Raw genomic sequence first — 17116 nt, 5'->3', positions numbered from 1 at the left:
GTGGGGCCGACCGGCTGCGTGCGCGAAGTGAAGGCGTGGCTCCGGAAGGAGAGCGATGGGGAGCGATGGGGAGCGGCCCTCAAGCGGACTGACACACAGGCCCCGCCCCCGGGCGCACCCTTCGGGACCCGGAAAAGGGAACCTGGGGTTTGTCAGTGACCTGGGCCTGAGCCCGCTGCCTGGCTGGCAGTGGACTTGGCTGGGTCGTTTGGGCCACGGAGAGTTCCACTTTCAAAGCAGTTTCCCGGAGTATAGAGTCTGCTTGGCCACCTAGGGCTCATGCTGAGGCTACTGCGGAAGTTATACCCTTGGGTCACACGAAGTAATCATGTCTTATTCGAGTCTTGTCTGAACATCATTAAGGAGGAAACCAAGCGGTAATTAAAAGGCCTCAAAAATCCCACCTCATTCCATCCACAAAGGAATGAGTTGCACCATTCTGGACCCCTCATTGCAGTTTTCAGTTTCTACTGTGAATAGCACAATCCAGGCACTGGGCCAGGGGGTATTACAGAAGTAAAGAATATTGTTCTTGCTCTTCAGCAACAATTTATCTAGGAAGCAAACATAATTATATGAAATAGAGAATTCAGGGCCAACTTTATTTTGCCTATTTCCTTCTCTGTGAAGTCATTGGACAAAGATTCCTTCCAACCCTAGTACAGTGATGTTAATACAGTATAAGCTAAAAGAATTCTTTAGCTTCAGATTCTTTGACATACTTATTTCAAAATAAGTACTTCATATCCCTTTGCTCTGACATCCTAATCTCCATAAACATCCTTCAGGATTTCTCTTGGAGACTTTTTTCACTTCTTCAGATAAAGCACCATTTCAGCTTTCGCCTAGGTTACCCAGAGTTGCTTTTACCCCTCCAGCTGGTTTCCTTCCTCATCTAAGCCTCTTATTGGTCATTTCACGAAATCTTCCCAAGGGCTCCACCACTGTTTTTTTCAAGTTCGTACTTATCTCTCGGGCGCTATAGTTCCGCCATCCACCTTGTAATCTGCAGCTTCAAGGTATGTTCTGTCTGTGAACCTTCAGAGAAGGCCCAACAACTGAGTAAAAACTCTGACCAAGCCACGAAGGGGTACTTGCAACACAACTCCCTACTCTCATTCATGTTGTGAAAGCTGATCCCTTTACTCAGCTGTTTCTATCACTTCCTTTCTTTCTCCCCAGACTGTTAACCACCCTACTCCCAACTATCTCAATGGCATGAAATGTTGATTTTATCACTTGTCTACTTCTTTCTGGAGAGCTCTCAATGGAGCAATACAACTGAAGTGGAAAAAGAGGGAAGAAGGCAGAGATGGAGCTCAACTAGTTCCTGGTCTCAGCTTACTGAGACAAGCCCTTGTAAAAGAGATCAAGTCTTTTAATGTTACAGGTCACGTCTGGCACAGACCTGGTACCCCCAAATGTTCAACATTAACTCCCTAAAGCAAGTAAGGAAAAAATCCAGAAGTTTCTAAAAATAAAAAGGCCTGCTAGTCACTGAAATTCCAGCAGATGACAAACACTTCTGTTCACCACTACCATCCTTGAAGGACAGAAGCAAACTTCCTGGAACTGCCAAGCAGAGGAAAGGAAGAAGTGAGGTGAGTAGAGGACAAAAGCTTTCTAATCCCCTTTTCAGAGAAAGATATCTACATTTGTCCAAAAAGTATAGTTATCATCCAAGAACTAAACACAGTTGTACTGCAGTAAAAAAATGAATTCTTGTCTTCAAATTATTTACTAGCTTTAAGAATTCAGGCGGTTACTCAACTTTTCTGTTCTGCATTGGTAAAATCGTAGTATATACCCAGTAACATATCTGTGAAGATTAAATGAGGTAAGATCTATAATATGGTGCCTAGTATTTAGCAAGCAGTAAATAAATGTTGGTTCCACTTTCCACCCCTACCCTTTTTTCTCTCAAGTACAATTAACATATCCAAAGTAAAACATTTTATTGGCTATTTATTAAGGGTCTATAGCCATAATTAGTCAAAAAACTAATAAAGATGAGGTGCTGAGGGAGAAGTAAAAGTAAAGATAGAAAAAGTGGGATGCAAGTAAGGCTTTCAAAAGGGCCCACACCAAAGGTTCCCATCATCTCAAAAGAGTGCTAGCAATGACTCTTAGGACTCAAGGATTAATCAGATTATGACATAGCATGCCTAATAAATGACAATACAGTGACTAACAGTGAAATTTTTTTTATCATTCTGGAGAAAGTGGGAGAAAAGTCACACACATTAATAATCCATGATGCCAAGATTCTGAGGAATAAAAATTTCCCAGCTAGGAGGGCTGCCTCCCTCCGTTTTTGTTTTATTAATATGAATAAAAAGCATCTGCTCCTTCACCAACAAGTCTTGTACTCAGAAATAACTGACCCAAGTCTGGGAGAACAACCAATTCAAGTGTGAAGGGCTGAGGCTTCCAAACACATCCACTGTTTCCTATCATGTATCTTCATCTCAGTGGTGACATGGTCACCTGTGGCAGGGATCCAAAGGGTGAAGGAGCAGCAGATGTCTATGAACACTGTGTGGTGACAGTGGCTCACAGCCTCCAGACTCATAGCTCTGTGTGATGGCCTTCTGCCTTCAACAACTCACTGGGCTTCATGAAGATGCCTTCCATGGCTTTCCAGTAATTGTTCTGGCTTGGCTGGGCCATGCCATGCACCTCTTTTTGCCCACTGATGGGTCGACCATATTGTTCTCCTGTGACAGACAGCAGAACCTCAGTGGAAGAATGCTTGAACCGCACCTCACCATCCCTCACCCAGTAGGGCCCATTACAGAGCACTGTCCAGTCATCCAGATAGTCGCCTTCACCTTCCTCACCAAAAGCACTCACTTCCTGGAAGACACAGATAGGTAGCGACATTAGTATAGCTGACACATAGGCCTGAAAAGGGGAGGGAGGCAATGGGAATAAAACTAAGACTATCCAAAAGTGATAAATAAGAGGCTTTCCAGTGTTGTTTAAAAATAAATAAAATAAAATAAAATAAAACTGTGGAAAAAAGATAAAAAGACACCAAAGACATGAAATCACTTGCCATAAGATTATGGTCCAAACGTTTACTTTGAAAATATTCCTATATTTGCCTTATATTTTCTATTATAGTCTTAAAATACTTTACCTCTTGTTATTTGACTTTAAATATTCCTGCCTCATTCCCTTAACTAGACATTAAGTGACGTGGTGAGAAACACAAGTTGGAAAGGGGATGGGCTCTGGAAAAAGGCAAACCTTGAATGTCAGCTTTGTCCCTTCCTGTGTAACTCCTTTGGGCTTTCATTTTCTCCTCTATAAAATGATGACAATAATACCTTACAAAATAATTGTGAGAATTAAGTAAAATAATAAATATTAACTGAGCAGAGTATAGCAGATTCTATCTTCCACTCGTATTCTAATCCCATTCCCCATAAGGCCAAAAATTCAGAGTTTCTATCACAATTTTAAAAGTAACTGATTATTTCAGACATACATAATTTTTTTTAATTGAAGTATAATTGACCTACAACACTATGTTAGTTCCAGGTGCACAACACAGTGACTCAATATTTCTATACGTTACAAAATGACCACTACCAGACACATACAATTTAAATATACATTAAGAGCTATAAAATTTTAGATGATAAAAATCAGTCATTTGGAAATAAAGTCTGTAAGACTAAAGGCAAAAGAAACTGCACATAATTAACAATTCTACTACTAATACTTGTACACTGGAACTGAACAAGTAAGTAAATGGATGACAGTGTGAGCAGCCTGGTGTCTCACTGTCAGAATGGGAATTCACAAATAAGCAAAGGGAGGAGGCTAAAATGGTCTATGTGGCAATGGATTAGAATTGGAGGCATCAGTAAGAACTCATGTTTAACTTAATATAGATATAGATGGTTACATATGTGAACACTTACAATAAATATGAGTATATACACATACATACATATATTTCTTTGCTCTGTCAGGTGAGAGGGCCTAAAAGAAACAAAACCCCCTAGCAACAAGCTCATGAAAGGCCTAGATCTTGGTTTAAGAATACCCTTTTCCAATAAAAGGAAGCAGGACTCCATAGGCAAATAGCTGATTCTAGGACTGGGGCAAGAAATATTCAAGATGAGCCTGGAATATCTTTTACTGCCAGAAAGTAAGGAAGTGTTAAAACACAGCCACACGCATACACAATGATGGGAGCAGGTCAAATGGACACAGGAGACAACTGAAAGAGCTCCCAACAGCCAAAGTTGGAAAAATGTGAGCAACATAATGAAGACAGTGATATTGGATTATAACTCAACGTATAAAATAAATATCCAGGAGTCCATACCAATGAAAATAAATGACTGAATAGAGAAAAGACAAATCTTCCATGCAGAAGAATTCCAAATAAATTATGTAACTATTCTACCCTAAAGGAAGAGGCGCATAACTCCCAACTCAAGTATGAGCTGTGCACAGTGACTTCCTTCCAAAGAGTACAGTATGTAAAGGGAAAAAATGAAAAGAATAACTTTACAAGAGAAACCTGAAAAACACTACTTCAGCCAAGTAATCAATATCAACAATCATAAGATACTATGTACCCTTTATAGATGGGATGAAAATGGCACCTCTGTGGTCTTCTCCCCAAAACCTTTATAAATCCAGTTTAATCATAAGAAAAAGATCAGACAAATTCCAACAGAGGAGCATCCTATAATATACCTGACTAGCACTCCTCAAAACTATCAAGGTCAGGACTTCCCTGGTGGCACAGTGGTTAGGAATCCACCTGCCAATGCAGGGTACATGGGTTCAAGCCCTGGTCCAGGAAGATCCGACGTGCCACGGAGCAACTAAGCTGTGCACCACAACCACTAAGCCTGCGCTCTAGAGCCCGCGAGCCACAACTACTGACCCTGCGTGCCGCAACTACTAAAGCCTATGCACCTAGAGCCCGTGCTCCGCAACAAGAGAAGCCACCGCAATAAACAGCCTGCGCACCGCAACGAAGAATAGCCGCCACTCGCCACAACTAGAGAAAGCATGCATGCAGCAACAAAGACCCAACGCAGCCAAAAATGAATAAATAGATAAATTTATAAAAAATAAACTATCAGGGCTTCCCTGGTGGCGCAGTGGTTGAGAGTCCACCTGCCGATGCAGGGGACACGGGTTCGTGCCCCGGTTCGGGAAGATCCCACATGCCGCGGAGCGGCTGGGCCCGTGAGCCATGGCCACTGAGCCTGCGCGTCCGGAGCCTGTGCTCCGCAACGGGAGAGGCCACAACAGTGAGAGGCCCGCGTACCGCCAAAAAAATAAAAAATAAAAAATAAACTATTAAGGTCAACAAAAACAAGGAGAATCTGAGAAACTGTCACAGCCAAGAGGAGTCTAAGGAGACGACTAAATGTGATGTGGATGGGATCCTGGAACAGAAAAAAGACAGTAGGTAAAAACTAAGGAAATCAGAATGAACTATAGACTTTAGTTGATAACAACGTATCAGTATTGCTTTATTAACTGTAGCAAATTTACCATACTAATGTTAAGATGTTAATAGGGAAAAATATGTACAGAGGGGGAGTGGGAGGGAAGCAGTCATTAAAGGATCCACATCCTTCAGAAGTTCAAGGCTTAAAATAAATGGCACAACACCTAATTCATTTTCCTAATGTGGTTAGTTGGCATCATTAAAAAATAATAATTTTTATCGCAAGTTTGGAAAACACTGGGTTTCTTTATTGCAAGATTTATCAAGATAACTTATGATACACTAACATATACCTATTCTCTCTTTCCTCATTTCTTGATTTGATCTAAATGTAGTCTCCATTTTGACCAGAAACAACTTCCTTCACACTTATGAGACAGAGGCAATTCTTCAGGTCTGCACAAAAGAGAAGATCTATACCTGGAAGAGAAAGGGCTAAGAACCAAGATATCAAACAACTCAACTGAGTAATGAGCAGCAATGACCCACAGGATGCCACCTCACCTGGTTTCCAGAAAGAGGTGAGGTGAAGTGGTGACTATGGAGGTTTCGGCCAGTGTTGACATGTGTCAGCCGGATGGGCTGACCACATCTGATGGGGGTTCCCCTCTCACACACTGTGGCCGTCTTCCCCCGTATCCTCCAGTAACTATTGCTGTCATCCACAGAGGTTACACCTGTCACTGACTGCTGCCCACTACCTGCAGTCAAAAAGAAAAAGAAAAGAGGGTGAGCTCAACCTGACCCCTCTCTTTCCTATGGCTAATAACGTGCCCTGTGTCATAAAATAGGTTTTGAGGCTGGGAAGAAAACCCCATGCTTCATATTTTTTTCTTCTATGACATTAAAATATATATGAAAAATGCTAAATGTATTTATATGGTATTAGTTATTATATGACAAACTATGTTTAAGAGTGTACCATATCAGGGCTTCCCTGGTAGCACAGTGGTTAAGAATCCAATCCGCCTGTCAATGCAGGGAACACGGGTTTGAGCCCTGGTCCGGGAAGATCCCACATGCCGTGGAGCAACTAAGCCCATGCACCACAGCTACTGAGCCTGCGTGCCACAACTACTGAGCCTGCGTGCCACAACTACTGAAGCCTGCGCACCTAGAGCCCATGCTCTGCAACAAGAGAAGTCACCGCAATGAGAAACCCGCACACTGCAATGAACAGTAGCCCCCATTCACCGCAACTAGAGAAAGCCCGCACACAGCAATGAAGACCCAATGCAGCCAAAAATAAATTAATTAAAAATAAAATAAAATGAGACCGTTTTTTGCTGTCAGCTTTAATCCAACAAGCCATTACAGCTCTCCAATTCCTGTAAGTGATATATCCAACATATTACAAGTTTTTTTTTTTAATTTACAATTTCAACATTTTTTTTTTTTTAACTTGGCTGCATTGGGTCTTTGTTGCTGTGCACGGGCTTTCTCTAGTTGTGGTGAGCTGCGGCTACTCTTCATTGCAGTGCGCAGGCTTCTCACTGCAGTGGCTTCTCTAGTTACGGAGCACAAGCTCTAAGTGCGCAGGCTTCAGTAGCTATGGCACACGGGCTTAGTTGCTCCGCAGCATGCAGGATCTTCCTGGACCAGGGCTCGAACCCGTGTCCCCTGCACTGGCAGGCGGATTCTTAACCACTGCACCACCAGGGAAGTCCCACAAAAGTATTCTTAAGTCATCTAAATTTGGTTCATACTACTTACAAATGGTGCGATTTTGCAGGTTACAAGGTACTAGGTTAAACATGTAGCTACAGGCTTGGAAAAAAGTGGATATATACAAATAATAATTGCTAACCAGCTAACGTGTACTTGAGCAATTACTGAGTATCAGATACAAACCCAGGCTTTTTACTTGAATATTCTTAATTGATACATTCATCTACTCTCTGAGATAGCTATTATTATTATCACCCCCATTTTACACTGGAGTGTTAAAAAGGCTGAATAATATGCCCAAGATCACATAATCTTAAGAGACAATGCAGGGTTTGAACCTAAGTGGGCCAACTCTAGAACTCACACTCTTAACCACTCTACCACCTGGCCTCCTACAAAGCTTTATTTTCTGTTAAGTCCCCCCAAATAGGCCACTCATATAAACTCAAGGGATATTCTCTTCCCTAGGCCTCATTCACTACTCAATTCTTTGAAGGCACTCCATATTTCCCAGACACTTTCCTCAGTCACTCTTGCCTATTCCTCCTAGCTTTCCCTTCAGTCCCCTGGCCCTGCCTGACCACAAACTTTTGATGACACTTCCCTTTTACCACTTAACATAACTGCGGTGTACCAGTTATCTGGGTGAATGTTTATGACTAAACTACCAGTGTCTCTCTCTTGCTTCTTCTACTCAATGATTTTGTTATATCTTAAAAAAAAAAAAAAGGCTAACCAACCCTCCCTCCTCACTTCTGGTTACTGCCTTACAGTTCTCTTGGTCCTCACTTCCATGCCTCACTAAATCATGGTCTACACTTTCTGTCTCCTACTTTTCACTTTCTATTCAACCCTCCCTTCCTTTCCCATTCTTCAACTTTAGGATTACCCAGAGTTCCATCCTTGGCCCTTATACATTCTTAAATACTGGTTGGAGATCAAGACAGAAGCATTTACAAGTGCTTCAACAAGTTTTTCAAGTGACTCAAATTGACACCAGATTGCAAACCACAGTTCATCCTGGGCAATTTCATTTACTCTCCCCACATCTTCAACCACCACCCAGACAATGATGTTGTACTTAACTCTGTATCTCAGGCTCAGCACAGATCTCTCTCTGAGCTCCAGACTGAACCTGGTTCTCAAATCTGGATGCCCATCAGAAGCACCTGAAGAGCTTTTTAAACCTATAGATTCCTACTGGCAGCCTCTCTCCACCCACATTCTGATTCAGTAGATCCAAAATAGGAAACTAGATCATATTAAAATATAATAAGTCTGACACATAGTAAGTATTCACTGAATGGCCGCTAGGATTATTTTACTTTATTTTTGGATGCATTGGGTCTTCGTTGCTGCGCGCAGGCTTTCTCTAGTTGCAGCGAGTGGGGACTACTCTTCATTGCGGTGTGCGGGATTCTCATTGCGGTGCCTTCTCCTGTTGTGGAGCACAGGCTCTAGGCGCGCGGGCTTCAGTAGCTGTGACACGTGGGCTCAGCATTAATGGCTCACGGGCTCTAGAGCGCAGGTTCAGTAGTTGTGGCGCACGGGCTTAGTTGCTCCGCGGCATGTGGGATCTTCCCGGACCAGGGCTCGAACCCGTGTCCCCTGCATTGGCAGGCAGATTCTTAACCACTGCGCCACCAGGGAAGCCCACCGCTAGGATTATTAAGACGTCCCAACAATGACAATTCAGTTCCTCTCCTAGTCTACCTGGCCAGACAGGTTTTGGGTATCATAAACCACAGACCAGTCTCCATCTAAGAGAACTCCTTCCTCTCTTAGCTAATAGCATCATCAGTTATCTAAGACAGAAATCCAGCAGTCATCTTAGATGTCTCTCACATCTCACTACCTGAACTTTTTTCCTCTCCTTTCTGTCTGTTTTCATTTTCTTGTAACTTGCTCACTGGCTCACTACTGTATTTCCTGTATCTAGAACAATATTAGACACACAGTAGATTCCTTAAATTTATACTGAACGAATGAATCCACAAATAATTGCTGAATTATAAATGAACCCACAAGCTAAGCATTTTAGTTTCATACGTTAAAAAGCCCCCTAAACAGTTTCCTCTCCAATTCCAGTGAGTGCTTCAGTTCTTCTTTACAAAAAGGATAAGGTCTGAGTGAAAAGAGGCCAAAGGTAAAGAGTTGAAGAGCAAGTGTAAGATGGAGAAGAGCTAGAACAGAGGATTATAATCAAAGAATGAGGTCTTGGAAGACTTCAGAAATAACAGCACTTACTGTAATTTTCTACATGTCTGTCTCTCCTGCACTGAGTAGTACCAGCCTGCAGTAACTGAAAGCAGACTTTGACCCTGGACAGATGTGGATCGAACCCCATCACTGTCATTCACTAGCTGCCAAGGTTTTGAGTATGCGATTTATTTGAGTCTGTTTCCTCACCTGTAAAATGGGGATAATAATAGTCTATGCGTCGTCGGAATGTTGTAAGTCTTAAAAAAACAAATATGTAATGTGCCTGGCACGAAGCTCACCACATAGAAACTAAAATTACGATTAAGATGCTTAAGGACCACTCAACTCTCGGACTTTCCGCCTCCAGACCTCAGGAACCTCCCCCGGGCTCCACTAACTTTCCCAGACCACACCCCTCAGAGTTTCTCTAGGCCCCGCCCCCTCCGGAGCCTACCAGGCCTTCCCAGCCCACCCGAACCCGGGTGGCCGTACCTGACCCGTAGCGCACGTCGTGTGAGTGCAGTCGCACGTTGTGGCGCGTATTGAGCAGCTTCACCACAGAACCGCATGTAACGACAGCCAGACTGGACGATCCCACAGCACTCCACAAACCCCCGAACAACAGCAGCGACACCACAGCCATCCTATCTGTAGCGCGGAGCCCCAATCTTCGAAGAAAACTCGGCCCCTCCCCGGAACCGGAAGCCGCGGGTGGAACCAGAGAGAGGACGGAAAGGAGCTCTAGTCTGGTCTTTATGGTTCCTTTGGCTAGAGCGGCCTGAGGAACAGGCTAGGTCTGGTTGCTTCCGACCTCCTCGTTCAGCTTATTCTGTTCCGGGGGCCCTATGAGAGTTGCTTTCCTGAACTGCTTCGGCCAGCCCAGCTACCCCCATCCCTTCCTCCCCACCCTACCCCCGCCCCCGGCGAAGCCCGGAGACCGGGTTGGGAGAAGAGAGCAAGCACTGGTCCGCCAACTCCCAGTGACAGGGGGCCGGAAGTGACGTAGTACGTTGACGCAGCAGCAGCAGCGGCGGCGGCGGCGGTGGTGGTGGCGGAGGAACCGTGCCGTGGGTCCGTACTATCTTTTCCCAGTCTCGGTTTGAGGACTCCATTTTCCTCGTTGGGGGCTTAGCGCACCGGAGAAGCGACGGGCCTCAGGCAGGTAAAGTTTGGACTGGAAAGCGTGTTCCTCGAATGGGTCAGGTGGGGAGCCAGGCTCCTAGGGCCTGGTCCCGTAAGGGGCGAGGTACTGGGGAGCCGTATGCGGGAAGAAGGGGGCCTCCGGCCTGCCCTGCTCTATGAGAGAGAAGGAGGAAGAAAGCGGGGTAGTTGCTCAGAGTCTCAAGGCTCTTCCCAACCCTCTGCCACCCAGAACCCATGAATTGGGTGGCCTGTTGTGTCAACAGGCTTCCTGGGATGCCGTCCTTCTCTCGCAGCTTCTGAAAACTGGGCCGCGCGGTAGGGTTTGGAATGGAAGGGACCTGGGGCTTCCGAGTCAGGATCAGGTGATCGAATTGTTTGTCCTGGGGATGTGAAACCTACGGAGCTTCCAGCAACTCGGCCATCAGGCTAGAGCGCGATGCCAAATTCCGTCTTTTTCCATATTGTTGAATAATATAATTAGAACTTTTTGTAGATGGCTACATTCATCAAACGCTTACCACACACATGAGAATGGGCTATTAAGACAAAAACTTTATATTCTTCCAGTTTCTGCCTTTCTCTCCAGGGACTCTCTTGAACCAGCTGGAGCGGTTCATTTCCCGTGTTTGTTACAAGTGCTGATACTTATTTTTCTGATAGAGGAGGCCTCAGCTCTCTTAAAATACTTCACTGTAATATCAGAAGTAGCAAGGGAGTATTAAGTTACACTGCTGTTATTAATGAACATGGAGAGTGTAAAGACTTTTGAATTTCATTTCTTGGGACAAAAAAAGCTTTGTTCGATCTTTTTTAGTTTAACTTTATATGAAAGTTACTGATTTTTAAGTCTTATGTATTGATTACAAAAGTATGATTGCTCCCCCATCAACTGTGAATTTAGAGCCCTTTTGCATGACTTGTGTTCCTCCAACCAGTACAAGTCTGAAACATCTGAAAGCTTATTTAGTTGGTTTGGGCGGCTACTAGATCAGATTAGCATGGTATTGCTACTCCCGAAGAGATTTAAATCTCATCCTGGGATTAATCACATCGGAAAGTGGTGCAGTCACATATTACAGTTGAATTTCCTTCAGAGTTTAATCCTGGGTTTTCGGCATGCTTCCTTCAGATGACCCAGTCCTGTGGCTTTAATAACCATCTGAAAGTTGGCAACTCCCGAGTTTAAGTCTCTAGCCCAGCCTTCTCTCCTCTATGTTTAAGAATCACACAGAATGCCTATTTAACAGCTCCATTTGGATGTCTCTTAGATATCCCAAACCTGACATAAGAAAAAGAAAATTTTGGTTTTTCCCATCATCCTAAACCTGGTCTTCCCTACGTTACTAAGTGGTACTCTCATCCACATGCTTACCAAAGCCAGACCTCTGAAAATCATCTTGGATTCTTTTTTACTATCCACACCCCCCTCACCCCCCCGCCAAGTCTTTCATTAAGTCCTGTCATTTCTACCTGCAAAATATATTTCAAATCTCTCTTCTATTCTCCATCTCAACTGCTGCTACCCTATTCCAAGCCACCAGCATCTTTTGCCCAAGCTACCACAATAGTATCTTCAGTTTTCTCTGCTTCCACCCAGAACCCCTCCCAGTCCATTTTCCACATTAGCAGGATCAGGTCAGGTCAGATCATGTCATTTCCTTTTCCAGTGGCTTTCCGTGACCTTCGCAACCTGACTTGAGCAGCCCCCTTCTCCCTCTCGCATTCTGCTGCCTTTACCATTCTTTGGTCACACTGGCCATAGGACGTTGCCTACAGTATGCCAAGTCCTTGCCCACCTTTTCAGCTAGGAACCTCCTCCCCTGGCTCTGCATACCACAGCCTGCCCATTCTTGACCTCTTGGCCTAAACTAACCCTCTCAAAGGTAAGGGTGTTTACTTCCTTCCTAGCACTTACAGCAAGCTTTATTTTATTTGTTTGTGGTTTGTCTCCTAGCAAATTACAGAATACAGGTATCCTAGGGGCAGGGAGTTTGTCTTGTATGTGCCTGGCGTGTAGTAGGCACTCATTAAATAAATATTTATTTAATTAACAAGTAAATTACTAAGTCAGTTCTTGGTTTAAAACCCTGTAGGGGCTTCCCAGCACCTTTCAGATAGAATCCAAAATCCTTAAGTTGTCCTATCAAGATCCTTGTGGCCTCACCTCTAACTCCTCATGAACCCTCTCTCCAGTCAAACTGACCCTCACTGTTCCTGCTACAGCATATTCTGGGCCTTGCGCTAGGAGCACTTTTCTCCAACAACACCACTTCTCGAACCATCTCCAAAGAAGCCAGCTCCTCCACTTAGTTAGTTCTGCCTCACTATTTAAGGTCTTTATTTAAAGTCACTTTCTCAAAACCAGGTTAGAATCCTCTATTACAGGCTCCCATGGTACCTTTGCCATCAATTTTTTTTTCTTTTAACATTTATTTAATAATTTTTAAAATTTTATTTTTGGCTGCGTTGGGACTTTGTTGCTGTGCACGGGCTTTTCTCTAGTTGCGGCAAGCGCAGGCTTCTTATTGTGTTGGCTCCTCTTGTTGCAGAGCATGGGCTCTAGGCGCGCACGGGCTCAGTAGCTGTGGCTCAGGGGCTCTAGAGCGCAGGCTCAGTAGTTGTGGCACACGGGCTTAATTGCTCCATGGTATGTGGGATCTTCCTGGACCAGGGCTTGAACCCATGTCCCCTGCATTGGCAGGTGGATTCTTAACCACTGCATCAGGGAAGCCCATGCCATCAATTCTTTAAAGACCTTCTGTACTTCTAGATCTGGGATTACTAAACTAAGAAATTAGGCCACTCCCATTCATTTACATACTGTCTATGTCTGTTTTTGTACTACAATGGCAGATCAGCCCCTCTGTGCTAGAGCAGGAACTGTCTGCTCCCCCAGTGTGTGATGCACAAGGCTCAGTAACTGTTGCAGGGATACTGAATCTGGTTACATATTTTAGTTGTTCCTGCACCTCGTTTGCCCTTGTCCCCCAAGGAAACATGGAAAGAGAAGAAAAAACTAATATTTTAAAATTACTTATTATGTTAACCATTAACAATAGTGCTTTTTACGCCCAGGCATTGAAAAGATTCTTGAAAAGATTCTAAGACTGTTATTTCTTATAAATACAGTGTGCATGTTAAAATAGTTATAGGTATAATTAACATTTTCTGTATTCTAACATCTTGACTTGATGTGATTAAGATTTTCCTAACAGAGTTCTGAATCCCAAATTTAAAAGAACTTGTCTTGAGTGGACTCTGAATACTTTTGTTTATTAAACTCTTAGGATTTTGTATTCCAAGTTGGGTAGTCATTTGTGAACACCTTTGGAGTAGTCCTAGGCTCTTGCTCATCAAATGCAGAACATCTTATAGTTTAAACTCCACACCAGACTTCTAGGGCTATTCTCCAAATCACTAGGCCCTGTCAGACCTCTAAGCCTTTGCTCATGTTCGGGCTTCAGTAGTTGTGGCACACGGACTCAGCAGTTGTGGCTCGCAGGCTCTAGAGCACAGGCTCAGTAGTTGTGGCGCACGGGCTTAGTTGCTCCACGGCATGTGAGATCTTCCCGGACCAGGGCTCGAACCTGTGTCCCCTGCATTGGCAGGCGGATTCTTAACCACTGCACCACCAGGGAAGCCCCTGTCGTAACTTTATTTACAAGTTTTTTGTGAGATGAATATGAACACTAGGGTCAAAAGCATGTTTTACTTATTTTTATATACCCAAGTCCCAGCACAGAGCTTTACCCTAAAAATACAAAACTGTAAATGTTAATTGAAGCTGCCAGTGGAGGGAATTAACAGACATCCTTTTTGCTCTGGTCTCCTTGTAATTGCTTCCTACATCATCTTGTTCAAAGGGAGGGACTGTGGAGGGCCTCCCCTGTGGCAATCTGATCCCAGCTCCATTGCTCTTCCAGAGAATGTCATGGTAACCACCAGCCTGTCCCTTTGAGCCACATCTTGTACTGCAGCTGTGCTTCCGCCTGGAGAAACCTTCTCTTTTCACCACCCCACTCCCCTTCTGGATCTATTTCAGTAGCAAATTTAACGTACAATCTGAATATGGGGAAAATTCAAGAGCATAAGTCCTAAATACAAAATACAAATGACATCAGACTCAGATATCATATATTAATGATAATCACATACTAATAAATAGTGGTTTTGTTCTGGAATAGTTGCTGTTTGCCAACCTCAGCCTGCAGTGCTGCTGCAGCACCCTCTGCACATCTAGCTCCCCCAAGTTGCAGCAAATCAGGATTGCTTCTTGCACAATCTGTTTTAACTAGAAGTCTTGGCAATGAGTTAGATCGGAGGCATTCCCCAGATATAGCACAGCATGTACTTCATTGCTAACCTAGGGAATGGGAAGAAAGCTGCCTGCAGCACAGAGCACCAGCTGCCCGCAGAACAGAATAAAGCTGTGCTTTCATCAGGTAGGCTGTCTGTTTCTCTCTGCTAAGTAGGCTGTAGGGCATCTGGTCTGGAGGAACTGGCATTTAGTGTGAAGATGTTGAGGCCTTACAAGACTGAATTTGTGGGTCTGATAGCCTATAATTAAAGCAAGCTATCTGTGGGGGCTGCTGTACCCAAATCTATTTTTAATGACTTAGTTCAGGGCTGAAAGACAGCAGTATTAAAATTAGAGCACCACATTTAATCGGCAGAAGTTTTAGATATTTACTTTTGGCTGTACTCGGGCTGAATGACCTTAAGGATACAGATCCTGGGGGGGAAAGGGCATCAGTCTAACCCAAGGCTTCCTGTATCACCACCCTGTGGGACCTATACAATGGTGTAGTATAGTGGCTCTCAAACTTTTTGAACTCAGGACCCCTTTATACTCAAAGATAATTTAAGATTCCAAAGACATTTTGTTAATGTGAGTTATATCTATTGATGTTTGAGATTTATACATATAGATGTTAACCAGATTAGAAATTAAAATTAATTTCTAAACTAAATTAATAATGACTAAATAAATAGATGAATGTTAATTCATTTTAACATAATAATAAGCCTGTTTGCAATATACAAGTATATCAAATCAACACATTATAGACCTTAACCTTACACAATGTTATATGCCAATTACAATTGACCCTTGGGTAACACAGGGTTGATGTGCTGACCCACCTCTCTTCCCCTCACAATCCCATACGGCTATCTCTGCCTCAAAAACAAAGGAATTGATGAATGACTCACCCAAGGGCAGGAAACTGAAACAATTTGGATAGAATCAAAACTCAAACCCTGGGCTTCCCTGGTGGCGCAGTGGTTGAGAGTCCGCCTGCCGCTGCAGGGGACACGGGTTCGTGCCCCGGTCCGGGAAGATCCCACATGACGCGGAGCGGCTGGGCCATGGCCGCCGAGCCTGCGCATCCGGAGCCTGTGCTCTGCAACGGGAGAGACCACAACAGTGAGAGGCTCACATACCGCAAAAAAAAAACAAAAAAAAACTCAAACCCTGATTCTTTTGATTCCACATATTGTGATCTCTAATCAAACACAAACGGTTTCCCACATTTAATTTAAAGATCTGTAAAATGAAAATACAGATACTACTATATTTACTGGGTAAAAAATCCGCATATAAGTGGACCCACGCAGTTCAAACCCATGTTGTTCAAGGGTCAATTGTACATGAATAAAGCTGAGAAAAAATGTAAGCCCACTACATTTTAGCATAAATAACACATTTTATGAAAAACAAGTATAATCTTCAAAATAAAAAACGTAGTAAGAAGAGTGACGTTGTTTGGGTTTTTTTTTTTGGTTTGGGGGGTTTTTTTTGTTTGGGGGGTTGTTTTGGGTTTTGGGTTTTTGGAGGGGGGGTTGTTTTGGTTTTGGGTTTGAGTTGTTTTGCTTTGTTTTGGTTTTGGCAAATCCTTTTAATGTCTGCCTTAATAGAGGAATGCTGGATTCTCCTACCTGCTTCTGCATTCAGTCTGTTGTGATACTACATGTCTGCCGTATAACCTCTGGAAAACTCCACTGTACGCTCATGAGAGAAAGGAGGGGGTGATCCCTGGACCACACTTTGAGAACTACTGATATGATAGAAACAACTGTTTCTGTGGAGTCAGACAGACCTTAACTCAGATCTCACCTCTTGCAGTTGACAGTTGTGTCGCCTTGAACAAGTGACTTAATCTCTGAGTCTATTTCCTCCTTTGCTGAATGGAGAGAGAAGTGTGCTATAACTCCTAGGACAATGTAGGGGTTAATAGGTTATTTATTAAGTGTCTGGAACTTGGTAGGTGTGCAAAAAATATTCCTCAGGGCACATTTTTTTTAATTGCGTAAAGTACCCAGGAAAGGCCTATATTAGTTTTGGGTGGGTTTTTGGGGTTTGTTCATTTTCCAGTTCACTTCCTGTGTCTGCTCTACATATATGTCAAAATACATAAAATTATTTTAAGGTTCTTATTTGGCCCTCTACTAGACATCAGCTCCTTGAGAACATACAGTCCTGTTTCTCTTCAAATCCCCAGCTCCTAGCAGAGTGTTTGTACTTGGTAGGCATTCAGTACAGTTTGAAAAGAATGGCATCTGAAACCTCAGCCTAAAATTGAACATAAGACCATGTCATTGACCCTCCCTTTCCAC

At 43.5% G+C, this 17116-nt stretch overlaps 2 protein-coding genes across 2 annotated transcripts in view; one reads left to right on the top strand and one right to left on the bottom strand.

Moving 5' to 3' along the window:
* Positions 1-1940: 1940 nt before the first annotated feature.
* Positions 1941-10068, bottom strand: SDF2 (stromal cell derived factor 2). The gene is made up of 3 exons (XM_082679336.1): positions 9851-10068; positions 5993-6189; positions 1941-2856 (listed from the first exon to the last, which is right to left on the bottom strand). Exons 1-3 carry the CDS (start codon positions 9999-10001, stop codon positions 2569-2571), a joined length of 636 nt encoding a protein of 211 aa, XP_082535462.1. The 5' UTR covers positions 10002-10068; the 3' UTR covers positions 1941-2568.
* Positions 10069-10385: 317 nt separating this feature from the next.
* Positions 10386-17116, top strand: part of SUPT6H (SPT6 homolog, histone chaperone and transcription elongation factor) — a 31492-nt gene continuing 24761 nt past the window's right edge. Inside the window, exon 1 of the mRNA XM_082679224.1 lies at positions 10386-10520. The gene's annotated coding sequence lies outside the window, so the exon portion shown is untranslated. The remainder of the gene's footprint in view (positions 10521-17116) is intronic.

This window comes from Grampus griseus, assembly GCF_964374135.1.
Source record: "Grampus griseus genome assembly, chromosome: 20".
In the NCBI taxonomy this organism is placed as follows: Eukaryota; Metazoa; Chordata; class Mammalia; order Artiodactyla; family Delphinidae; genus Grampus; species Grampus griseus.
The sequence above is the reverse complement of the archived record's forward strand: the minus strand, read 5'-3'. Positions and strand labels throughout refer to the sequence as shown.